The 27240-nt window shown below is 44.1% G+C and overlaps 1 protein-coding gene and 1 non-coding gene across 4 annotated transcripts in view; one reads left to right on the top strand and one right to left on the bottom strand.

The window, feature by feature from the left end:
• The window catches only part of GTDC1 (glycosyltransferase like domain containing 1), a 351630-nt gene that overhangs the window by 232844 nt on the left and 91546 nt on the right, over positions 1-27240 (bottom strand). For all 3 annotated transcript variants that reach the window (XM_040358037.1, XM_040358035.1, XM_040358034.1), the window contains exon 4: positions 20052-20225. In XM_040358037.1, the coding sequence (XP_040213971.1) occupies positions 20052-20225 (174 nt within the window). The remainder of the gene's footprint in view (positions 1-20051; positions 20226-27240) is intronic.
• TRNAG-UCC lies at positions 25708-25779 on the top strand. The gene has a single exon. It is a non-coding gene; the product is annotated as a tRNA-Gly (tRNA).

The following is a 27240-nucleotide window of genomic DNA, read 5'->3' as shown; positions in this document are numbered from 1 at the left end:
GAATCGTGTTGATCACTGTTGGGGGTTAAGAGATTCTACACAACAAGGCCAGCATGCTGCAGAAAAAGAATCAGAGGATTAGGTAAATACGGTATAAAGTTTCTTACAAAATTGAGGACACCCCCACATTTTTGTAAATATTTTATTATATCTTTCATGTGAAAACAATGAAGAAATTACACTTTGCTACAATGTAAAGTAGTGAGTGTACCCTGAAACTGAGCTGCAGCACGGTGGCCAAGACCATACAATGGTTTAACAGGACAGGTTCCACTCAGAATAGGACTCGCCATGGTCAACCAAAGAAGTTGAGTGCACATGCTCAGCGTCATATCCAGAGGTTGTCTTTGGGAAATAAATGTATGAGTGCTGCCAGGATTGCTGCAGAGGTTAAATGGGTGGGGGGTCAGCCTGTGATTGCTCAGACCACACACTGCATCAAAATGGTCTGCATAGCTGTCCTCCCAGAAGGAAGCCTCTTCTAAAGATGATGCACAAGAAAGCCCACAAACAGTTTGCTGAAGACAATCAAACTAAGGACATGGATTACTGAAACCATGTCCTGTGGTCTGATGAGACCAAGATAAACTTATTTGGTTCAGATGGTGGCACGCATGTGTGGCGGCAACCAGGTAAGGAGTACAAAAGTGTGTCTTGCCTACAGTAAAGCATGGTGGTGGGATTGTCATGGTCTGGGGCTGCATGAGTGCTGCCGGCACTGGGGAGCTACAGTTCATTGAGGGAACCATGAATGCCAACATGTTCTGTGACATACTGAAGCAGAGCATGATCCCCTCCCTTCGGAGACTGGGCCGCAGGGCAGTATTCCAACATGATAACGAACCCAAACACACCTCCAAGACAACCTTTGCCTTGCTAAAGAAGCTGAGGGTAAAGGTGATGAACTAGCCAAGCATTTCTCCAGACCGAAACCCTATTGATCAAACGGAAGGTGGAGAAGCGCAAGGTCTCTAACATTCACCGGCTCCTTAATGTTGTCATGGAGGAGTGGAAGAGGACTTCGGTAGCAACCTGTGAAGCTCTGGTGAACTCCATGCTCAAGAGGGATAAGGCAGTGCTGGAAAATAATGGTGGCCACACAAAATATTAACACTTTGGGCCCAATTTGGACATTTTCACTTAGGGGTGTACTCACTTTTGTTGCCAGTGGTTTAGACATTAAATGGGTTGCAAAGCTTTGCGTTTTTTCACCTTAATGCATCCTATTAAGGTGAAAAAACATTCACTGCTTACAGGACCCCTGTTTACTTACCTGAGCCCTCGAAAGTCCCACGTCGTAAACGCGCTGGCTTCTCGGCCGGGCTTCTTGGCTCTTCATTGGATAGATTGATAGCAGCGCAGCCATTGTCTCACACTGCTGTCAATCAACTCCAATGATGAGAGGGCGGGGGGGTGGGGCTATGGATGCTGAATACAGGACACAGGAGCGCGTGCGCGCAAGGTAACCCTCTTGGGAAAGCGCTTCCCAGGGGGGTTAGCTGATGCGGGGGGAAAGCCGAGACAGCCGCCGAGGGACCCCAGAAGATGAGGATCGGGGCCACTCTGTGCAAAACTAACTGCACAGTGGAGGTAAGTATGGTATGTTTGTTATTTTAAAAAAAATGTAAACCTTTACAACCCCTTTAATGGCTGTGTGTTGAGTTATTTTGAGGGGACAGCCAATTTACACTGTTATACAAGCTGTACACTCACTACTTTACATTGTAGCAAAGTGTCATTTCGTCAGTGTTGTCACAAGAAAAGATAGAATAAAATATTTACAAAAATGTGAGGGGTGTACTCACTTGTGCGAGATACTGTATGTCCCTTCTCCAAACCCCTAGACAAAAAGGAGAAGTGAACACTTGGCACAGCTCCACTGTAAGGGTCAAATTTGATTTTGATTTTTTTTTGCCTGGAGCCGGGCGTTGGGCTTTAATTAAGCATAATACAATGTTAGCGCCATCATAAAAAAACAAACAAAAGAAAAACAGACTGGCAAAGTCCGTTATATCAGTTGTAGGTGAACTAACTGGCCATGAAGTTTATTTCAGTCCTTGCTCAATGCCAAAACAAACCTTGCACTGATTTAGTGATATGCACAGATCCAAGTTTCACATTTCATCAAATGCCGGTAATCTGTCCTATCAATACAAACTGCATTTTAATGAAAAAATTATTTTCTCCACTCCACTTCTCCTCCAATGCTCTGGAGTTTAATAATTCGTTCATGCTGCAGAGCAAGAATGTTTTACAAGACATTTATCCTCCAGAGAAATTTCAGCACAAACACAATATACAAGCTGTGTGGGAATGCTCCGAAAGCAACATGAGTAAGGCTCGATGTATTCATCAGACGACGTCACAAATTAAAACATACATGGGAGCCAAAACTCTCCATTTTTTTATTATTTCTTAGCTATGGTCAATTTAATAATAGAAACTGCTTAGACTGCCTACTGTGAGGTTGGGAAATAGAACTATCTTGAAGAAAAAAACTATTCTGCTGTAATTAAAAAAAGGATATAATAATAAAAGTATATGTGCCATGAGAAAGAAACTCTGCTGGCCTCTCCTTCTAAAATACTAGCCGCCTGGCTGTCATGTTGATCCTTTGGTCCATCATTGACAATGACATGGATTAACCACTTCAGCACCGGAAGAATTTACCTCCTTCCTTACCAGAGCACTTTTTGCAATTCGGCACTGCGCCGCTTTAACTGACAATTGCGCGGTCGTGCGACGTGGCACCCAAACAAAATTGGCGTCCTTTTTTTCCCACAAATAGAGCTTTCTTTCGGTGGTATTTGATCACCTCTGCGGGTTTTATTTTTTGCGCTATAAACAAAAATAGAGCGACAATTTTGAAAAAAATGCAATATTTTTTACTTTTTGCTATAATAAATATCCCCCAAAAATATATAAAAACATTTTTTTCCTCAGTTTAGGCCGATACGTATTCTTCTACATATTATTGGTTAAAAAAAAAATGCAATAAGCGTATATTTATTGGTCTGCGCAAAAGTTATAGCATCTACAAAATAGGGGATAGTTTTATTGCATTTTTTTTTTTTACTAGTAATGACGGCAAACTGCGATTTTTATTGTGACCGTGACATTTCGACGGACATATCAGGCACTTTTGACACATTTTTGGAACCATTCACATTAGTTTAGCGATTAGTGCTATAAAACTGCATTGATTACTGTATAAATGTGACTGGCAGAGAAGGGGTTAACACTAGGGGACGCTGAAGGGGTTAATATGTTCCCTAGTGTGTGATTCTAACTGTAGGGGGAGGGGACTCACAAGGGGAGGAGACCGATGTGTGTTCCTATGTACTGGGAACACACACATCGGTCTCCTCACTTGACAGGACCGTGGATCTGTGTGTTTACACACACAGATCCACAGTCCTGCCGTGATTGCAGACAATTGCGGGTGCCCGGCGGACACCGCGGCTGCCGAGCACGCACACCGGGTCACGTGCAATGCCGTGGGTGCGCGTGCGCCCCCCAGAAGGCCGGCAAGCCCAGGACATCATATGACGTCCACCCAGGATGGGAGATCCCATCTGTGGACGTCATATGACAATGGGCTGTAGAGAAGTGGTTAAGCATGTGGAAAATAAAGCGATACTAACGTTTTTTTTTTTCTTTTCTAAAAAGAACAAACATGTTATACTTACCTGCTCTGTGTAATGGTTTTAAACAGAGTGGACAGGATCCTCCTCTTCTTGGGTCCCTCCTCTCCGGCACTCTTGGCTCCACCCTCCTGCCGGATGCGCTCCCGCTGCTGCCAAAAGCCAATCAGGAGTGCAAGTCGGCGGAGAGGCAAGGCTCTCGTGGACATCATTGAATTGAGAGGGGGCTCAAGTAAGTAATAGGGGGGTCTGGGGGGCTCCTACACACAGAAGTTTTTTTTTCCCTTAATGCATGAAGGTAAAAAGCATTGTGCCTTTACAACCACTTTAAAATCAGAACTGTATACTGACCTATAAACTTTTTGACAGAATGACAGCCAGGAAACCAGCATTTTTATAAGTCTGGCAATCATACTTTAACACTTCTCTAAAACCAAAACAAATAGGTGATGAGGGGGAGCAAAAGTCAAAGGGCTCTATATACCACCCAACCACTTTCCGACCGCCCACGGTAAATATAAGTTATTACTTTGATGTTAAATACTAGTGTTAGCAGCAGCTAGCTGCCATCACCCTGGTATCGTTATTTACTGTGAGTGATTCTCTACAAGATAAAATTGACGTCACTTCTGGTTCTCGAGTACAATCAAATGATTTTTTTTTTTTTAATTCACAATATAACTTTTTTTTTTTATTATTTATTTGTTTTGCTTTTAGGCCGAGTACTCACGAGCAGACATGTCCGATGAAACCGGTCCACGGACCGTTTTCATCGGACATGTCTGCCCGGGGACTTCTGTTCGATGGCTGTACACACCATCGAACAGAACTCCGCGCGTAAACAATACGCGGGGCGTGTCCGCGGTGTCGCCGCGTCGATGACGCGGTGTCGCCGCGACAATGACGCGGCGACGTGGGCGGGCCTGCCTTTTAAATGCTTCCACGCATGCGTCGAAGTCATTCGACGCATGCGAGGGATGGCGGGGCGGCCGGACATGTACGGTAGGTCTGTACAGACGACCGTACATGTCGGGGGGACAGGTTTCCAGCGGACTGTTTTAAAGCAAGTCCAGGAAACAGTTGTCCGCTGGAAACCTGTCCGATCCGCCCGAAAATGGTCCGCTCGGGCCTACACACGGCCAAACATGTCTGCTGAAACTGGTCCTCGGACCAGTTTCAGCAGACATGTTTGGTCGTGAGTACAGGGCCTTAAAGGTAAATGAGAGATCTGGGGGTCTTTTTGACCCCATATCTCTCAATAAAGAGGAGCTCTAATGTTTCTATTACAAGAGATGTTTACATTCCTTTTACAGCAATAGGAATAAAGGTCACACTAATGTCTTGTGGTCTGTAGATATAATAATTTTTGGCAGGGGGTCGATGAGAACTGAATGTTTTTTTTTTTATCAGGTCCTCCATGCTAATATGGTTGAGAACGGCTTCTGTGACTAGACGGAGAAAGAAGCAGGAGTGGACCAATGAGCTCATCTCTCTCTGACTATGATCTCTTCTCCTGGCTGCATGTTCCTTGAATTGCAGCATAACTAGTGCTGCCACCTGTCCAGGATTCACCCCGACAGTTCGGATTTTGAATCATGTGTTCGGTTTTCAGGCAGACTGAAACCCGGACACATTATTCAGACTGGAATGTGGCTCCCCATATAACCAAGATAGTCACACACATCTGTTTCTGCATCACTGGGGAGGGGGGGAGCAATTTGGCTGCACCCACTGTTCGTTGCAGTAGGCTATACGCACTGCATTACTACTCTCCTTGGAGCACCCAAAGGTGTCCCAGGCCACTAAAGTGTTCAGATTTGGCTTGACGTAAAGGTGGCAACCCCTAAGCATAACTGATTTTCTCCCTGTGCTGCTTCTCAATCCCCATGTCTGAGCTCTGCTGTACAAGACTGCAAGGCTGATAAATCAAAGTTGGGTACCTAACCTTGCATTTAAAAATATGTTTTAATGATGTACCAATGGTTTCACGGCTGTATCCATTTAAGCATTTTCTTAGCTGGATTCAGGTAGATGAGCCTAACGTTAGGCAGGCGTAGCGTATCGCATATACGCTACGCCGCCGTAAGTTAGAGAGGCAAGTGCTGTATCCACAAAGCACTTGCGTCCTAAGTTACGGCGGCGTAGCGTAAATGTGCCGGCCTAAGCGCGCCTAATTCAAATTGTGAAGAGGTGGGCGTGCTTTATGCTAATGAATCGTGACCCGACGTGATTGACGTTTTTTTTACGAACCGCGCATGCGCCGTCCATGGACATATCCCAGAGCGCATGCTCCAAATTACGCCGCAAAGACTTATTGGTTTCGACGTGAACGTAAATTACGCCCAGCCCCATTCACAGACGACTTACGCAAACGACGTAAAAAATTTAAAATTCGACGCGGGAACGACGTCCATACTTAACATTGGCTGCGCCATCTTTTTGGTGGAATATCTTTAGGCCTGAAAACGGCTTACGTAAACGGCGTATCTTTACTGCGACGGCCGGGCGTACGTTCGTGAATAGGCGTATCTTGCTGATTTACGCATTCTAGGCGTAAATCAGCATACATGCCCCGAGCGGCCGGCCTAAATAGACAGCTAAGATACGACGGCGCCCGAGGTCGTATCTTAGCTAGATTTAAGTGTATCTCAATTTGAGAATACACTTGAATTTACGACGGCGCAGATTCAGAGTTACGAAGGCGTATCTACTGATACGCCGGCGTAACTCTCTCTGAATCTGGCTATCTATTTGCCTGGAGTTCGGCTTTAACAAACAATGCTAACAGAGAAAAACATACTTGCTTTGTACGACTCGCAGCACTTTCATACTTCTGTACAGAAATCGGTTTCCAACATATATACCGCCAGTGTTTATGCAGAATTTCCCGTCACTGCAGAATGTCTCGGGCGAAGGGCCCAGCTTTAATTCCCAGCTATGAAGATCTTGTAGTGTAACTTAAAGCGGAAGTAAACCCATCAATTTGATAGTTTCAAAAAACAGTTAACATTCCGGCATGCCGGAAATGCTAGCTGTTGCATTTGCTTGTGCTCTCAACCAAACTGTCAAACCATCCAATGGCTGGTTTCATAATGGATCACATGTGCAGCATCATGGCAGTTGCAGATTAAACAGAGGCCAAGATGGCAGCTTCCTTGGCTGAAAACAATAGGAGGGTTTACTTCCACTTTAACAATTTGCACTGGGATCCTTACATTACTATAATGTTATTATGCTACAGAGACCAGAAAAATCCTGTAGGTTCTATGAGAAGCAGAATGCAGGAATTTTCCCAAGGAAGAGCTCATTACATCCTCTCTCATGAGAAAAGTTACACAATAAAAAATTGGTGCTCTTTGAAAAAAAAAAAAAAAGTATTCTGTCTTTGCTATCCGCAAATCTACGTGTAACAAGCTCTTGCACATATTTAGCCAAATTCAGGTATAGTTACGCCGTCGTATCAGTAGATACGCCGTCATAACTCTGAATCCTACATTTAAGCGTATGCTCAAACTGAGATACGCTTAAATGTTGCTAAGATACGAGCGGCGTAAGTCTTCCTACGCCGTCTATTTACGCTGGCCGCTAGGGGCGTGTACGCTGATTTACGCCTAGAATATGTAAATCAGCGAGATACGCCTATTCACGAACGTACGCTCGCCTGTCGCAGTAAAGATACGCCGTTTACGTAAGGTGTTTTCAGGCGTAAAGATAAACCACCAAAAAGATGGCGCAGCCAATGTTAGGTATGGACGTCGGAACCGCCGCCGAATTTCACGACGTTTGCGCAAGTCGATTCAGAATAGGGCTGGGCATAGGTTACGTTCACGTCGAAAGCATTGATTATTTGCGATGTGATTTAAAGCATGCGCACTGGGATACGACCGCGGACGGCGCATGCGCCGTTCGTTCAAAACGTCATTTACGTGGGGTCATGCTTTATTTACATAAAACACGCCCACCTCTTCACAATTTGAATTAGGCGCACTTACGCCGGTACATTTACGCTACGCCGCCGTAACTTAGGACGCAAGTGCTTTGTGAATACAGCACTTGCCTCTCTAACTTGCGGCGGCGTAACGTAAATTACATACGCTACGCTCGCACATCTTTAAGCCGCCGTACGTGAATCTGGCCAATTGTTTGACACTGTATCCTAAACGGGCATACAGTCTACTCTTCTGTGTATTTACCCATTTCAGACATAAGAGGGGCTAACCGCGCACATCCATTAACAAAATAGGGCAGACAGGAAGTCAGTGGTGGAGATTTACTAAAACTGGAGAGTGCAGAACCTGGTGCAACTCTGCATAGAAACCAATCAGCTTCCAGGTTTTATAGTCAAAGCTTAAAGGGGTTGTAAAGGAAAAAGTTTTTTCACCTTAATGCATTCTATGCATTAAGGTGAAAAAACTTCCGACTATACCGGCCCTCCGTTATACTTACCTGACCCCTCGAAAGTCCCGCGCTCAGCCCCGACATCCTCTTCGCCGCTCAGCCTGGCCGTTGATTGGCTAGAGCGGATGGATTGAAAGCAGCGCAGCCATTGGCTAGCGCTGCTGTCAATCACATCAAATGACGCGGCGCGCCGAGGGGCGGGGCCGAGTGATATAGCGTGTGGCTATGGCCGCTCGCTGTATCACAGGAGCGCGTCCGCAAGGACTCCACACAATACGAGGGAGCTCGCATGAATGTGTGGAGTTCTTGCGGGGAGGACCAGAGACAGCCGGCGAGGGACCCCACAAGACGTGGATCGGGGCCACTCTGTGCAAAACAAGCTGCACACTGGAGGTAAGTATGACATGTTTGTTATTTAACTACATGCCAACCAGCCGCCGCAGTTCTACGGAAGCAGGTCGGCTCTCCTGCGCGAGAGCCCGTAGCTCTACGTCGCCTCGCGAAGCGGCCACTCGCTCCTGTCTGCCGCACGCGTGCCTGGCGGTCGCGATCACCGCCAGGCACCCACGATCGCTCGTTACAGAGCGAGAACCGGGAGCTGTGTGTGTAAACACACAGCTCCCGGTCCTGTCAGGGGAGAAATGCCTGACCGTCTGTTGATACAATGTATAAACAGTGATCAGTCATTTCCCCTGGTGAGGCCACCCCCCTCTACAGTTAGAACACACCCAGGGAACATACTTAACCCCTTCCCCGCCCCCTAGTGTTAACCCCTTCCCTGCCAGTGGCATTTTTATAGTAATCAATGCATTTTTATAGCACTCATCGCTATAAAAATGCCAATGGTCCCAAAAATGTGTCAAAAGTGTCCATAAAACTACCCCCTATTTTGTAAACGCTATAACTTTTGCGCAAACCAACCAATAAACGCTTTTTTGCGTTTTTTTTGTTTTTTATTACGAAAAATATGTAGAAGAATACGTATCGGCCTAAACTGAGGAAATTTTTTTTTATATATATATATTTTTGGGGCATATTTATTATGGTAAAAAATATTCATTTTTTTCAAAATTGTCACTCTATTTTTGTTTATAGCCAGTCCGACAGAGGGTCAGATGAGCATGTTGGAAAACCAGAATCCAACGGGCTCCCGATAAGCGCTCTCAGCCAATGGCAGAGTGTGCTGACCAGAGTGTTCTGGTGGGGGGTGCCCCCCTGTCAGAACATAATAGCTCAGCATAGGAGATTGTTGGTACAGTGGCTATTAGTGTGCTGACACAATCAGTGTCGACAAGGGAATCAATCTCGCAGAGCTGCTGTGTTCTCCCGACAGGGATTGGGGGGGGCAGGTGAAGACGGGGGGAGACGCCTCAGCTGGGAGAACACACAGTGATTATTGCTAGTGGCTATATCCGCTGGCAATAATTGCATGAAATGTCCAACAGGCTAGTTGTACCCAAGTTAATCTATCAATAAACTTGGGTACAATCAGCCTGCCCATTAATGGTTCTAATATCGCCCAGACCCTGCTGACCCGGCTGAGATTCGAACTGTCTATGGCCGACTTTAATCTCAGGACTGTATAGAAAGAAATACAAACCCTTTGGCATGTAAACCGCTCACACACTGTAAATGCATTTTGACTTTGTGTTTAGTTGATCTTTAAACTACAAAATGGCTCATACAAAAAAGAAAAAGTTTTTCTTTCAGGTAATTACTAAAAGGGCAGGTATAATGTAATCTACATGACAACCCAGAACAAAAGAGGACAAGAGATATGGTGATAAGAAAAGATTTAACAAGGCCACTTACACAAGGCCTTGAGAAAGACTGCAGTGTATGATTTCAAGTACCTCCTTGTAAACAGTTAAGTGCCACATCTACTCAGTGCGGCACTTAAGCCTTTAAATAATACAAACTCCATCGCTATTGTGCGGCAATACAGGAGGATTAGACTTTCCTTCTCTATTCTGATCCGGGAACAGGCAGCCGAGAATGAGGTTAGCATGTATTTTTTTTTTTCACATTTCTTCACCAACGTGTTTTCAGAAAAATAACACGTTAAGAAAAAAACTCCTTTCCGCTGCGTTTTCCTTGAACACGGCTTTTCCATTACCCGGGCATGGATTAAGGAACGCCAGAGGAGACAAGCGTTTGTGGTTGTATTGTTCTCCGGCTTCTAAAAAATGCAAAAGGTGTATTGTAAAATAGCAGATCAGTAACTGGAACAATTTTCTCTGCTCATTAAATATTCACAATAACTCTCCAACTAGCCGCTGTACGGCTCTGCAGCGAAATTATATTCCAGGATGGATCTGGATGGCGGATGGAATATGATGCGCTTCTTACACTGGATGTCTTTACAGAACGCCACTTTGGTCGGTGCCGTCCAAACAGAAAACTTTTGTTGCCATATCAACAAAGGCATTTTCCTTGTTGGAGTTTTCACAGCATCACAATGCATTAATCTCTGCCTGCTCATTGTACCTGTATTTCGTCTGCATAAGCTGCGGTGCCTGCCCAACGGTCTATCTTTTTTTTTTCTTTCTGAATCCTTGCGTCAGAAAAGAACAGATATACTGTTAGGCAATTCAACGTGACGATGGAGCTTAGAGACTCTGGGCCAGATTCAGGTAGGAGATACGACAGCGTATCTCCAGATACGCCGTCGTATCTCTGAGTCTGAGGCATCGCATCTTGGCGCCTGATTCAAAGAATCAGATACACCAGAATTTGTCTAAGATACGACCAGCGTAAGTCTCCTACGCCGTCGTATCTTAACTGCATATTTACGCTGGCCGCTAGGGGCGTGTACGCTGATTTACGCCTAGAAATATGTAAATCAGCTAGATACGCCTATTCACGAACGTACGCCCGGCCATCGCAGTACAGATACACCGTTTACGTAAGGTTTTTTCAGCGTAAAGTTACCCCCTGCTATATGAAGCGCAGCCAATGTTAAGTATGGACGTCGGGCCAGCGTCAAATTTTCCGTCGATTACGTTGTTTGCGTAAGTCGTTCGCGAATAGGGCTGGGCGTAATTTACATTCACGTCGAAAGCATTGGCTTTTTGCGGGTTAATTTGGAGCATGCGCACTGGGATACTTTCACGGACGGTGCATGCGCTGTTCGTAAAAAGCGCCATTTACGTGGGGTCACGATGATTTTGCATAAAACACGCCCACATCTTACAGATTTGAATTAGGCGGGCTTACGCCGGCCAACTTACGCTACGCCGCCGCAACTTACGGAGCAAGTGCTTTGTGAATAATGCACTTGCCTGTCAAAGTTGCAGAGGCATAGCGTAAATAGGATACGTTACGCCCGCTCCCTACCTGAATCTACCCCTCTGTCACTGGGGGGGGGGGGGGGCAAACTGCAAAAAGTATGACAGGGGTGCACTTATCTATAGAAACCCCCTAAGTCAGGGATATCAAACTCAATTTCATTCTGGGCGGCATTAGCATTATGATTGCCCTCAAAAGTGCCGGTTGTATCATTAAGATGTCAAGAGCCACCCCACCATCAGAAGTTGAGTCCCCCACTCTCCCTTACATCACAGTGCACCCCCCATTCCTTACGCTGCTGCTGGGAAAAAGCTGGATGCATTGCTTGAAAGCAGAAAGTAAGGGTCTGGAGTAGGACCAGAGGAGGGCTGGAGCTCTCCTGCAGTTGCAGGAGAGGTGCGAGGGCCACATGAAATGACCAGGAGGGCCGGATTTGGCCCGCAGGTCTTGTGTTTGACACCTGTGCCCTAAGTCATCCCGTCATGGCTAAATTTGAAACCATTTTTGGCCTGTAAAGCTTTGGTACTTCTTGAGCGTGCCAACGCTTACCTGCCCCTTCCTTCCTCCTGTGCATTTCTGTTTGTCAGTGATGCTGTCCATCATAGAAGCCAACAGGAAAATGAGGGGGCAGGACTTAGGTGCAAGCTCCAAGACCACCAATATGTGTCGGAACTTTGCATTTTTTATGCCTATACTTCATACCTGCAACAGTGGGCACCCCTTTCCCCTAGTGATAGAGTCTCGATCTTTAACCGATTCCCGACCGGCTCACGCAGATATACTGCGGCACAATGACTCTCCTGGGTGAAATCCTGTATGGGTACTTCCACTTTCTCCATGAGCTCATCCCTTAAAGGTAATAATATTTGAACCATTTGCCCCTTTGTTTAGGTTGTAAGCTCTCAAGAGCAGGGTCCACCTAATCCTCTTGTACTGATCTGCATTGTAACTGTATTGTCCACCTTTGTTTTGTAAAGCACTGCTCAAACTGTAGGCATCATATCATTTCCATATACTAATAATTAACTGGACCACAAAAACAGCCGAGCATTTAATATTTTTAGAAACATGTCCAGAATGTCTTGATCCTTCACTGACTGCAAGTTTGTTTGAGGTTGGTGACTCATAAAGGAGTACAGTTTGATAAGAATGATGGCTCCATTGCAAGTCTTACAGGTTCTTCCAATTTCTGCTGAAAAGAAGAATTAAATAACCTGAACACTGGAGTATAGGTCTACCTTATCTCTACAAGTCCTGTTAGATGATACAAATTGGTTACAGCACATGAAGCTTAGCCGACTGAAACCTAGTACTAGACTCTAGTACAAGAGGAGGGTTACTTAAAGTTTATCTAAACCCAAAAACAAAAATGTAACAGATTGCATGTAACTGGTCCTTGGATGAGGTATCTGCATTTTTTTTTTTCATTTTTTTTTTACCTGGAAATCCTGAAAATAACAGATTTCTTGTCTCCGGGTAGCTATGTCCACTTACTCCATTGTATATATGGAGGGAGGCCAAGGTTGTCACATTTAGCTGCTCTCCTGATTTGGACTACAAACACAATGTGACAGACCCAACCGGGACAGGGGCTTTTTGAGGGGACTTCAGGGTATTCTCTTGCCTACTGACTATGGGCTCTGGCTTTTGTGGAGGCTCTATTCTGCAGAAGGTGTGTGCCTGGGAGACCTTTAGAGTGATTTTGCTTTGGATTTAGGTCCATGTCTCAAAGCACACAGACTCTGGGAACCTAGAACCTGGATACAGATTTGGGGACTGTGTGCCCAAACCAGCAGTGACTGCTTTACCTGCGCCCCCCCCCACTCAGAGACTAAAAACAGATGTAAATATAATTAGTATAAAACAACCTGATGCTGGTATCTCCTGCTCATTGTAAAATTATCTCATTGTGTGCCTCCTAGGTGTGAATCCCCATCGTAAATTTGGTCATCTATTGTTTCTATCTGTCTGCTAATCCACTTGGAGATGCGACTAGCATTGTGTACACTTTAGCTTGTTACCAAAGTATTGTGGGATGTTTATGTGTATATGTTAGTTGTTCATTAGATGTACTGATGACTAGACTGCTGTTTAAAGTTTGCATTGTTTAGGATAATGTGATCAAGCTCCTAACTGATTTTCTGTGGTATATATTCTATGTGAGTTTACAATAAAGTGGGTTCCAGTTTGCACCAAAGTTAGTTTTATCTGCTTCTTGGGTACAATGCTCAGCTATAATACCTGGTTCCAGAGTGGAGGAAGCTGTATCTTGGCAGAAGCACCCCAGTGGGGTGCCAAGCGGTCCGTCACACACATCTTCTTCCTTTCATTATTATATTACAAGCTGGGACAGGAACTTGTAGTTCACAGAAGATACTATAGCTTGAAAGGAAGATAACACTTTGTGTGAATTTGGTCCAATTTACAGGAAGTGACAAGGATATGGCATTTCTAGCAAAATAAGCAGGTTTTATGTTTTGGATGAAAATGTTCTTGAAAAACGATATTTAAGAGCCCATTCACACAGGGGCAACACGACTTCTAGTACGACTTTGGGAGGCAACTTGGACACGACTTGAGTATGAATCATCAGGCAACTTACAAGGCAACTTCAAGTTGCCTCCAGGACAGTACAAGGCAACTTCAAGTCGCCTCCAGGACAGGAGGCTTTCCAGTGGCCAATCAAACAACAATCAGTGGGAGGGAGGGGTTTGCCTGAGAAATGTATGATATCTTCCTGTATTGTTGCTTCAGTTAAGACAGTGATCCGACTTCTGAGGCGACTTTCATTGAAATCAATGGGTACAAGTTGCCTAGAAGTCGGATTGAAGTAGTACAGGAACCTTTTCTGAAGTCGGATCGACTTCAGTAGTGTACATTAAGACGGCTCCCATTCACTTCCATTCATTTTCTCGACCGCGCAACTTGGGGCAACTTGGGGTGACTTGAAGTCGGATCCCAGGTCGCCCCAGTGTGAACTGGCTCTAAGTCAACCACCACATGTAAAAACTGCTAAGCTACAATATATTACATTTTTGTTCTTGGGTGTAGATATTCTTTAAAGTGATTGTAAAGTCTTGTTAAAAAAACAAAACAAAACAACAAACATGTTATACTTACCTCCTCTGTGCAGTTGGTTTTGCACTGAGCAGCCCAGATCCTACTCTTCTTGAGTCCCTCTTCGCTGCTCCTGGCCCTTGCTATGGGGGCACCCAAGCCAAGTCACAGCTCCCAGTGTCCAGTCAGACATGGAGCTCTGACCCAGCCCCTCTCTCTTTGGATTGGCTAAGTGACATTGATTATGAATTCTTTGGTCATCCACCACAGTTGTTTTCCGTGGTCTTCTGGGTCTTTTGGTGTTGCTGAGCTCACTGGTGCGTTCTTTCTTTTTAAGGATGTTCCAAACAGTTGATTTGGCCACAACTAATGTTTTTGCTATCTCTCTGATGGGTTTGTTTTGTTTTTTCAGCCTAATGATGGCTTGCTTCACTGATAGTGACAGCTCTTTGGATCTCATATTGAGAGTTGACAGCAACAGATTCCAAATGCAAATAGCACACTTGAAATTAACTCTGGACCTTGTATCTTCTCCTTGTAAATGGGATAACGAGGGAATAACACACACCTGGCCATGGGACAGCTGAGCAGCCATTTTTCCCATTACTTTTGGTCCCTTAAAAAGTGTGAGGCACATATACAAACTGTTGTAATTCCTACACCGTTCACCTGATTTGGATGTAAATACCCTCAAATTAAAGCTGGAAGTCTGCAGTTATAGCATATTTTGTGTGTTTAATTTCAAATCCATTGTGGTCGTGTATAGAGCTAAAAAGATTAGAATTGTGTCAATGTCCCAATATTTATGGACCTGACTGTAAGTATGCAAACAAAACCCTCTGTTTTCAATGTGTATTGTTAGACAGGATAAGTTTATTTTATTTTTTTGCAGGCTGGCTGGCAAGTGTGCTGGGAAATCTTTGTTTGGGATGTGTGTTGCCCTTCCAAGTGCAGCTTACGGCAAAGGCTGGTTATAGGTTGGGGTGGTTGCCACTTTTTTATACAGTTGGTTGAATCTGATGCACAAAGACACTTGATGCCTTCAGTTGCCATTGTGTTCTTGCTGGGCATACCATGCGTCCCAAGGGTTTAAAGGAGGGGTGGGCTCCCTCCAGGCAAACCTGCCCTTAAAAGGGTTGTAAACTCTCAAGGTTTTTCACCTTAATGCATTCTATGCATTAAGGTAAAAAACCTTTTGCAGTGGGGCGGCCCCCCAGAGCCCCCCTTTTACTTACCTGAACCCATTCGTTCCAGCGACAGGGATGAGCAGAGCAGCTCCAGCCACTGTCTCTGGTCCTCATTGGCTGGATTGATTGCAGCAGGAGCATTGCTTCCCGCTGCTGTCAATCAAAGCCAGTGACAAGGGATCCGTGGGCAAGGCCAGGTCCTGCTATCTGTGTCAATCGAGAGACTCTGGAGCGTGCCCGCACGAGTGCCCCCAGAGAATGCGGGTCTCCGTGGAGGCACTCAGGAGGAGCCAGGAGCGCAGCTGGTGAACCCCAGAAGAGGCAGATCAGGGCCCCTCTGTGCAAAACCCCTGCACAGAGGAGGTAAGTATACAATATTTGTTATTTTAAAAAGAAAAAAAATTATACCTTTACAACCCCTTTAATCTATTCACTGCTATATGTGCTCCAACTTGGGAGACCCTAATGCCACGTACACACGATCGGAAATTCTGACGGAATATTGGCTCAAACTTCCATACACACGGTCACACAAAATTCCGACCGTCAAGAACGCGGTGACGTACAACACTACAACGTGCCGAGAAAGTTTAAGTTGAATGATTCCGAGCATGCATCAAATTGATTCCAGGCATGCGTGGTTTATCGCGCGTCGGAATTGCATACAGTCGATCGTAATTTCCAACAAGAACTTTTCCCGTCGGAAAATTTGAGAACCAGCTCTAAAATTCCTACACAAAAAGTCTGATGGGGCCTACACACGGTCGGAATTTACGACCAAAAGCTCACATCAAACTTTTCTTGTCGGAAATTCCGACCGTGCGTACGTGGCATTAAAATGATAAAATTAGGACCACAGTACACAGAGAAGAATTGACGTAGGCGATGGGGCGTTCTCATATATTTGCAAATGTGTGCAAAGAAAACCTTCTGTATTTAACGTGAATTGTTAGACATGGTCAAATTGTTTTTTTTTGCAGGCTAGTTGGTAAGTGTGTTGGGAAATCTTTGCATGTTTTTGTGCATTGCCCTTCAATGTGCACCTTACTGCCAAGTATAGGTTGCAGCGGATGCCACTTTTTTTACAGTCTATATCGGCAAACCTTCTCCCTCCCTATTCCCCTATTCATTAATCCACTGTTCCCAACTCCAGTCCTCAAGGCACACCAACAGGTCATGTTTTCAGGCTTTCCATTATTTTGCACAGGTGATTTGATCAGTTTTACTGCCTTAGTAATTACCACAGCCGTTTCATCTGAGGGAAATCCTGAAAACATGACCTGTTGGTTCGCCTTGAGGACTGGAGTTGGGAAACACTGCAAATCCACTGCCAGAACCTGCATGGCCAAAAGAGGCTCTAGCATTGGACTGTTGAAGAAATAATATGCTGGCTTCTTGAGTCTCTCAGAAACTCCAGTGGAAAAACATTGCTATCGGATGTTTTAGTTCTGCCCTACTGATAAAAAGCCAAGGAGTGGTTTCACACCCCCCCCCCCCCCTCAAACGCATTACCTCACTGCAAGCCTGTTGAAGGGGACGGAGACACAAACTGAATACATCTGTCCACTAGAATCATCATCAGTTTTGAAAACAGCTGACTTTTGCTGGCTCTTAGGCTTGAATGATTTGGTTAAAATTCTTTGGCGATATGTCCAATCACTGGTCTGAATGGCGACACTGATTGTTTGTGTTACAACATACATGGAAACTATGAAAATATGACAACCTGTAAAGCGCCAACGGCAGTGAGATATTAAACAACGCTAACATGGCTGCAGTTCTGTCAGTTCATTTTTTCAGCAGCAAAGAACCTTTGCCGTACAGGCCATGAAAAGACTGGACTCAGTCCTACAGCTGCCAAAAACAGAAATACATTGAAGACCTTGGTCACTAAAAAGAGAAGCTGGATAGCATTTTCAAACACAAAAAAGGGTTAAGGAGAAAAAGAGAAATAAAATTAGAGGTCAGACGTAGCACAAAATAAATCACCTAACTTCTTTTTAGCCTTGATAAAAAAAAATTCTCTACTTTATTTTGCATCTCTGCAAAATTATGCATTTTAAAAAGACTGCAGGCAGGGAAATGATTGTCAGTCATGCAAATAATCACTTACTTACACTATATGCGTTTGGTTTGGATAAAGCAAATTACCATTTGAAAATAACTCAAAAACACTCAGGGCTAAGAGCTGGCTTTATAAATCTCTGTTTGGCCACAGCAATCCCTTAACCTTTCCCGTCTCAATTTCCACTCAGCTAGTTACAGAGGCGCAGTGCAATCCGTTAACTAAATGAACTCAGGGGCTATTCACATAGTGCACACAATCATTGGACAAGGTCATTAGAAATTGTCTGTGTGTACCTTTTATTTTTTTCATGTGTGCTATCTGTGGCAAATCGTCTTATTTATTTATTATTTCTTTTTTTTATAATATTTGATAACTGATCCCCATAGTTCATGATTCGGCACCTTGCTTTCTTGCTCTGGCCCTATTCAAATTTTCAGATTTTACTGGTGATATGTGCACAGCAAACAGAAGTGGCTGCTCTGAGCATTGAATGAAACCAAAAAATGTAAGTAAAGTTAGCACATACAAATAGCTTTTATACAATTTTGTTTGCAAAATCTACAGTGGTATGAAAACTTATATGAATAAAATATAGTGACCACATAAGCCAACCCAGCAACCCAGCATCCCATCCCAACCCAGCATCACTATACATAAGGCAAATGCAATATAATGTACGTATATAAAAAAAACTAGGGTTGCACCGATACCAAGCCTTTGCACGAGTATCGGTACTTGTGCAAATGCACCTCTATGTGAAACCGATAATTTTAGGCTCAGTTCTTGTAATAATAATAATAATAAAACAAAAGCCGGAAATTATTGGTTATTAAAGTGGAGTTCCACCCAAAAATGGAACTTCAGCTTTTCGGAATCCTCCCACCCCCCTCCGGTGTCACATTTGGCACCTTTCAGGGGGGAGGGGGTGAGCAGATACCTGTTTAATACAGGAATTTTTCTCCCGCTTCCGGGCATAGATACCGGAGCATACCGCTGGTATTTACGCCGCTTCCGGCACCTTCTCCATCCCCCCCGTTGTCTTCTGGAAGACACATGGGTCCCAGAAAACAGCAAGGACCAGTGGGATTGCGCAGCACAAGTCGTGCATGCGCCGTAGGGAACCGGGAAGTGAATCCGCAAGGCTTCACTTCCTGATTCTCTTACCGAAGATAGCGGCGCCTCCACATGAGAGCCGAGGGACAAATCGGCTTCGGGTACCCTGGACAGCTAACTTAAAAAAAAAAATTAAAAAATTTAAAAAATTTAATTGGTGGAACTTCGTTTTAAGCAGCGGGGGCACAGCGTCCTTAACAACCAACGACTCATTACGCTGTCACTGGGGTTCCCCTGTTCACAGCTGAAATGTTAGGCCACTTTCACACTGAGGCGCTGGCTGCATTGACGGTAAAGCGCCGCTAGTTTTCATTGTCGTTTTAGTGGCGCTTTTCGGCTAGTGGGCGAAAAAGGTTAAAGATGCTGCTTGCAGGAATTCTGTTAAAAGCCTTAGTGTGAAAGTAGCCTTAAAGAAGTCCGGCAATTGGACCTGTCAAAAAATAAATAAAAACAAAGGAGTCAGGCAATGTTTATCAACAACATTGCTCAGCTGCTAAACCACCAAGATAAAAAGAAACATTGTTTCTTTTTTTGTATCTTTCTATTTCTTCATCTACAGATCAAAGGGATGAACTTGATCTGCAGATGAAGTCAGTTTAAAGCAACCTGTCAAGTAAAAAAACTATTTTTTTGTGTTTTTTATTAACCAGTTGCCGACCAGCTGCCACAGTTATACTGCGGTAGGTTGGCTCGGCTGCTCAAATTGCCGTAGGTGTACAGCGGCCGCACGTGCCTGTGGTAATCAAATTCACTACAGTACTGATTGATCTATAGGCCCAGGCCAGTGATTTCTGCCCTGGACCTGCTGATCGGTTCTGGCGAATGAGAGACTGTCCTGTAATGTAAACACAGGCAGAGGAAGTGATTTCATTTCCCCTTGTGGAGCCCTTTTCGGTTCCAGCTTGAGAGGAGAAGACATCTACTATGAGTACACCAACACAACACTGACACCAGTACACTTAGGCACACTGTTAACCCTTTGATAACCCCCTGATCGCCCCCCCCCCCCCTAGTTAACCCTATCACTCCCTGTCACAATGTCACCAAGTACAGTTTTCTGATTTTTTACTGATCACTGTACTGGTGTCACTTGTGACACTAAACAGCATTAGGGCAGTTAGTTTGAATTTTTGTAACTTTAGTAACTTATTCGATATAAGAAAAGGATGATCATTCGTCCGATATTCTCATCATGTGTACAAGGCTTTACTTAGCTGGAAAATAAAATAAATGGAAAATAAATGGATAAAGTCTTGACATAAGGACTGCAAAAAAATAAGCATGACAATACATTACCGGCTGACGTCAGGAAACCGGATTGGAAAGTGAATGACACAACATTTGGGCCTAATAATTCGGTCCAGGTCTCGTGGTCGATGGTCTGGTATCATCTTCAGGAAAGTGCAGATAGAAGTCAGGAAAGACTCCATGTTGAAGGCAGAGTTAAATACCACAGTGTCAGCGACTAGACTGCAAATAAACATTCAGCATTAGGGTGTACAGGTAAACATTTACCATTTTAACAAGAAGAGAATTAAATTACAGAATTTAAAGGGGACATCTACTTTAGACAAAAACAGCATTGGTTCAACCTCCATTATATAAAACACCACAGAGGTCATTCAATGTTTATAGAGTTCAGAGGTGAGAAATCAGAGCAGTCATTGGTGTCTCTGCTATTCCCAGAAGGCCGGAATGAATGTGCCAGTCTCTCGCAGGTGAACTTCCCAAGTTTTTTATTCAACATCAAGAAGTATAAATTAAGGAGAGGTCCTTAGTCGTGCCTAGGGGGTGTCCCGGCATGCCTGAGCACACCCTAACACCCCCTGGGGCACAGATTCCCCCTGCTGATATTTCACCAAAGCCCCCCAATGGGGCTCTTAAAAAATAAAAATAATAATAAAAAAATTGGAAAAAATAGTAAAATAATATAAAAAAAAAAAACTGCCACTGCCCTACTGTTTTTTTTACATGCAATATATATATCTAGATATATATATCTAGATAGATATATAGATAAACATACTGTATACATATTTATTACATACACGCGTTTCAGCGTTGGGGTGCACACCCTAATGCAATTGGCTGCGCACACCTATGGGAGAGTCACACACAATTTATCTTTCTAATGGCAGTCCTTGTCAAGTGGCAGTAGGAATTTCAAAGGCACATTTTTTGAAAAATTGAATGCCAGAAACATGCCCATTTCTGGCCAAACATAAACCCACAACTATCCCTCCTTCCCACTCAGCTCCCACACCATTCACAATCATCCTCAACTGTATTTTTTAACCCCTTTATCACTTACCTGAAACTGAAACCACGTGTCCCTCGCCGGTGCCCAATGTTGCCAAACGTCAGTATTTTTACTGGCAGCCAGTAAAAAAACTGGCACTTTTCTCCTGCCAGTAAATGCCAGTGATAGGAAAAGGTTGCCAGTAAAAAAAAATATTGCTGTGATGCTCAGCTCAGAACCGGTCTGGAGCCGGCCGAGCCCATCCCAGTGCCTGCTACAGTTTTTTCGGGCAGAGTGGGTAGGTGGCAGGTCTGGCACAGTGCCCGTTTTTTAATGCAGTGCCACCTGAGGGCCGAAGATCACGAGCATCCAATATTGCATTTCGGCCTTGTCCCTGGTGCACAAAGATTTCAACAGATTCTCTGAATTTTTTGGTCATATTGTGTATTGTAGATGATTATATATTTACAGTGCTTGCAATTTTACGTTGCAGAACATTATTTTCGACAATTTTTTGTCGCAGCCTTTCAAATTAGTGCACCTCTGCCCATCTTTACTTCTGAGACACCCTAATGAAAATCGGACGACAGATCGTCCAAATTTTTTCACTTACTAGTCGCAAGTAGAAATTGAATAAGTTACCAAAAGTCACGAAAATTCTTGCACGACAGAAAAAAATATTAATTCAGAAGTGATGTCATGTGTTGTGGTGTATTTGTATTGTAATTTCGGACGACAATTGTACTGACTAAATGAAAATCGTACGATCTGGTATCGTACGAGGAAAATTTTAGCATTTGTCCTATCGGATAATATCAGATGAACTGTCATGATCAGCTATGGAAAGCTTTGTACTAACGATCAGATTATCATACGATCGCTTCGAAATCTGTATTATTCTTATGATTTTCAAGTCGTGTATACGAGCCATAACTCTCTGAGACTCTCTAAAATGTTCTTTCAGCTCTTTTCCTTGCTTGTACCACTTACTTTGTCATACAGTGGTTTTGTTGCCCTGTCCCAACTTTTTTTGAGCTGTGTTGCTGCCATGAATTTAAAAATTACCTTTATACGTTTTTTTCTCAGTTTAAACTTCCCTTTGAAGTCTATAGGATCAAACATTTCTGAAAACGCTCAAGAAAAAAGCTCAGGTACTTTTTTGAGCGTAGGGTGAGAGATCATACAAGTGTGAACAAGAGGAAAGAACTGTATTCTGCATAGCAAGGTGTAAAAAATGAGCAGAAAAATGGGTGTGAATGGGGGTTGTGCTATGGGGGGGGGGGGGGGGGGGGGGGGTAAAAGTTAGGAATGTACCAAAATATCACCCGAAAATAGGGTTATCTGCGCATTGTCGATAATAAAATAAGAGGGCAATAACAGTTGCCGAATATTTTGCCGCAATTTTATCATGTTTATGGTGCGTTTTCATAGGTGACTCAAAAAACGCATCAAAAACACAACATGGGGGGTGCGTTTGTGCCACATTTTAAATGCATTTCAATGGTGAGCTGCGTTTTTTGGTGCAAAATGCAGTTGAAATGAAACATGTTGTTGAAATATGTTTTCTATTGTGAATAAAATATGGGTTTATGAGATTTGCTTTCTGATTTTATGTAGATTTTACAGCATCCCAATATTGTTGGAGTTAGGGTCGTATTTCAGCTCTTTAATTCATAGAGCTCTCTTTAGCCTGTCTGCACAGCATATCCATTTTATTTACCATAAAGCATAACAATATAAGCCATGAGACACACGTATGGAGATGATTACATCAAAGACTAAACTTCCTCTCAACTCCCATACTGTCATGTGCTTGTTATACTAAATAATACAAGATGGCAGTAATGAAGAATTTATCATGGAATATGTAGTAACCAGCGAGGACCACTCAGACCCTCTCCTGGGAAGAGCGTGAAGCATAATAAAAATCACCTAAGCACAGCTGAAAACAACCAGTAAAAAGGACAACCCCGGCCTCCTCTTAGTTAAAAAGCCACTGATACACTTTACAAATATACATGTGGAAATGTATTTATTGGTAGAGAAGTTTAGATATTAACATAAAAAGTTCAATACTAGTGGGGAGAAATTATTCCAAAGTATACAACATAAAGAAAAAATGCGACCAGCGCAAACACATAAAAAAAAGAATAAATCAATAAATTGCCAGCTGAACACTGAAAGGTAATCACAAAACCTCAAATACAATCAAAAGCAAAAGGAAGTGCAGCGCAAAAAAAGTCCAATCAGAATTCCACAGGAATTATAAAGGAAGTCCAAACAGTTTCACGTGTGGGAAGACAGTAAGACACACGATATGCGTGAAACTCCCGCCACCACTGAGATGCTTGCTCACTCACCTTAATCAATGGACTCCTGAACTAACAGGGAGTCAATAGCGTGGGTCCCCCTAGGGGTAAAATATAGCCAATGCAGCAGACCACAATCTCCCAAGGATCCAACAAAGTACATGTAAATAAAGGAAGATCTAAGGCTGCATTCACACCTGAGCGACAAAACGCCCGACGCCGGACGCTTCTGCCGCTAGAGGGGAGAATTCCCATTGCTGTCTATGGAGATGGTTCACATCTCATAGACGCCGAACGCCTGAAAAAAAGTCCCGGACCCTTTTTTTCAGGCGACAGTGGCGTTTTCCCATTGACAGCAATGGGAAGACTTTTGAAAGAAAAAAAAAAAAAATGAAAGTTTCATAATCGCGGCAAAATACGCCGCTACCGCCGAACGCGCCTGTCGCTCAGGTGTGAATGGACTCTAAGGGCCAGATTCACAAAAGAGATACGACGGCGTATCTCCTGATACGCCGTCGTATCTCTGTTTCTATCTATGCGACTGATTCATAGAATCAGTTACGCATAGATAGCCAGAAGATCCGACAGGTGTAATTGTTTTACACTGTTGGATCTTAGGATGCAGTACCGCGGCCGCCGCTGGGGGGAGTTTGAGTCGTAAACCAGCGTCGGGTATGCAAATTAGGAGTTACGGCGATCCACAAAGATTTTTCCCGTCGTTACGGCGTCGCAAGTGTTAGATTTCCATCGCAAAGATAGGGCACCTTTAACATGGTGTAAAAGTACTCCACCATGTTAAAGTATGCCCGTCTTTCCCGCGTCGCTTTTGAATTTTTTAAAAAAAATATATTTTTCCCGGCGCAAGTCTTTTTTTCACGTCGCGATTCACAAAACGTCGGCGCGTCGTAATTTCGCGCAAAGCACGTCGGGAAATTTGCGACGGGAGCATGCGCAGTACGTCCGGCGCGGGAGCGCGCCTAATTTAAATGGTACCCGCCCCATTTGAATTGGGCCGCCTTGCGCCGGACCTGTTTACGATACACCGCCGCAAATTTCCAAGTAAGTGCTTTGTGGATCGGGCACTAAATCGGAAAACTTGCGGCAGTGTAACGTAAACCGGTTACGTTACGCTGCGCCCGCTCTACCTGAATCTGGCCCTAAGTGCTCTCTGTTTGGACTAATCCAGACTTCAATAAAATGACAAAATACCTTCTCACATTTAAGCTACTTTCACACTGAGGCGTCGACAGTAAAGCGCCAGCATTTTTAGCAGAGCTTTACCGTTGTTTTTGCCGCGCTATTTGGCTGCTAGCGGGGCACTTTTAACCCCTGCTAGCGACCAAAAAAGGGTTAAAACAAAGCGGCGGTGATGCCCATTGATTTAATCATGAGTCATCATGAGATTTCAAAAACAACAACAACAAGTCACATGACCTGTGATGTCATCGGCTGAGCCAATATAAACTGGTACAGAGAGGGAAGAGAGGGAAGACAGCAGAAGCTGAGTGTTCACTGACCAGTGAAGACGTGTTTCTAATCTCTCCTGAGATTTTTCTTGCGTTTTGATTCTATTTCATTGCGATTTCTATTCTTGTACATTTAAAGAGCGTTTCTTTATTTCTTAATAATGAGACAATTTCAATGTAAAAAGCTTTTTTCTCTGAAAAACACCAAAGAAAAAGCCAGCAAAGGAAGGGCAGCTATGGAAGGAGGTATCAGTGACCAGTCTGCAGATACCCCAACCGAAAAGCCCTCCAAAATGAAGAGGACCCGGACGTTTATAAGCGGCTGTTTCAGAGCTGTTGTTGGATGTTTCGGAGACGGCTGTAAAGCCAATGGACATCACCGGGATACAGACACCGAGATTGGTAAGTACTATGGATACAAAATGTACTCTGTATAAATCACCTACACTCATCGACCAAAGGAACCTTCACCCCAAAATGATTCCTTTTCATAGAATTTTAGAACAGAAGGAGATATTAAAGTGATTGTAAACACGGTCCTCCCATGGGGTACGGATTCATACCCCCGTGTGAATGAGGCCTAAGGGTGAATGGAATATTTAGCTCCAATGTGTTGCTAATTTGGGGACCACTGTACCCCAACTTTGTTATTTGGGTGTGTTTTATTATAGGACTGTTATATATTGTAGTTTAGGATAAGTTTGGATTTCTTGTGAAGGCACTTTAAGTGAACATAAGTGATTTACCCCGCTCAGTGGGTGCGGGCCTTAGAGAACAGAGGCCGCATATGGGCAGCACAGAGGCTTAGGGGTTAGTCTTGCAGCACTGGGGTCCTTGTTTCAGATTCTGACCAGGACACTATCTGCATGGAGTTTGTATGTGCTTGTATGGGTTTCCTCCGGGTACTCCGGTTTCCTCCCAGACTACATGCTACTTTTGCGTTGGTGGTGCAGTGGTAAGCATAGCTGCCTTCCAAGCAGCTGACCCAGGTTCGATTCCCGGCCAACGCCATCTCCAATACTTGGAGTCCTCAGAGAGAAAAGCGCTATGCAGAGTATATATTAGCGGTGGAATAAAGAATGAAGAGAATGTGTGGAATGTTTGAGGAAGAAAATGTTCCCCCAGAATCTATAGAAGGAGAACCCAGCAACTGATAGAAGACGCTTAGCTTTGGCTGTGATCACACCTAGGTGTTCCGGACCGCGGGCGGAATTACTGCAATTTCCCGAATTGCCGCAAAACGTGTCACATGCTTGTGATCCCGTTACTTTCAATGGCACCCCAATCGTGGGACAATATTGTCACCTGACAAATCACACAAACAAAATGACGGGACGCCTGTTTCCCAAAAGCTGTCCTGCAATTTGTCAGGCGACAATTGCGGCAAAAATCACACCTCGATTGGGGCGATATTGAAAGTAAGGGGATCGCATACTCCACCCAGCGGGAATATTACACCCCCTCAACTGTCTAGATTTACATTAAAGCTTTAAATACAAAAATCCTTCATTGCTGCAGACCTTAGCACACGCCATGTGTGATGTAACCACTTAGGCCCCGTACTCACGACCAAACATGTCTGCTGAAACTGGTCCGCAGGCCAGTTTCAGCAGACATGTTTGGTCGTGTGTGGGCGCGAGCGGGCCGAATTCCAGCAAACATTTGCCCGCCGGGCCTTTTCCCAGCGGACAAATATTCCTGGACTTGTTTTAAAACAGTCCGCTGGAATCCTGCCCGCTCGGACATGTACGGTCGTCAGTACAGACCTACCGTACATGTCCAGGCGCCCGCCGTCCCTCGCATGCGTCGAATGACTTTGACGCATGCGTGGAAGCATTTTAAAGGCGGGCCGCCCACGTCGCTGCGTCATTGTCGCGGCGACACCGCGTCATCGACGCGGCGACACCGCGGACACGCCCCGCGTATTGTTTACGCGCGGACTTCTGTACGATGGTGTGTACAACCATCGTACAGAAGCCCTCTGGCAGACATGTATGGTGAAAACGGTCCGACGGACCGCTTTCACCATACATGTTTGGTCGTGAGTACCCGGCCTTATAGACCACAATAAATATATACAGCATCTCACAAAAGTAAGTACACCCCTCTGTGTGCGGGAACTCACATACAGTATGTCACAAAAGTAAGTACAACCCTCGCATTTGTGCAAATCTTTTCATGTGACAACACTGAAGAAATTACACTTTGCTACAATGTAAAGTAGTGAGTGTACAGCTTGTAAATTTGCTGTCCCCTCAAAATAACTCAACACACAGCCATTAATGTCTAAATCTGAATAATTTTATACAGGACAGTCAATGGAAGAAAGTGTAGAACTCTTGTCATTTTGAAGCTCAATCAGCCAAAAGTAAAAGGCGTATCACAAAACTGAGCACATTGCCTGAAACTAGACAAAAATACCTACGATGTATAAATTCTGAGAGCAATTTATAGAAAAGAAACAAAAGATA

The sequence above is a fragment of the Rana temporaria genome, chromosome 6 (assembly GCF_905171775.1).
Source record: "Rana temporaria chromosome 6, aRanTem1.1, whole genome shotgun sequence".
In the NCBI taxonomy this organism is placed as follows: domain Eukaryota; kingdom Metazoa; phylum Chordata; class Amphibia; order Anura; family Ranidae; genus Rana; species Rana temporaria.
Note: the sequence above shows the minus strand (reverse complement) of the source record. Positions and strands in the feature narration are given on the sequence as shown.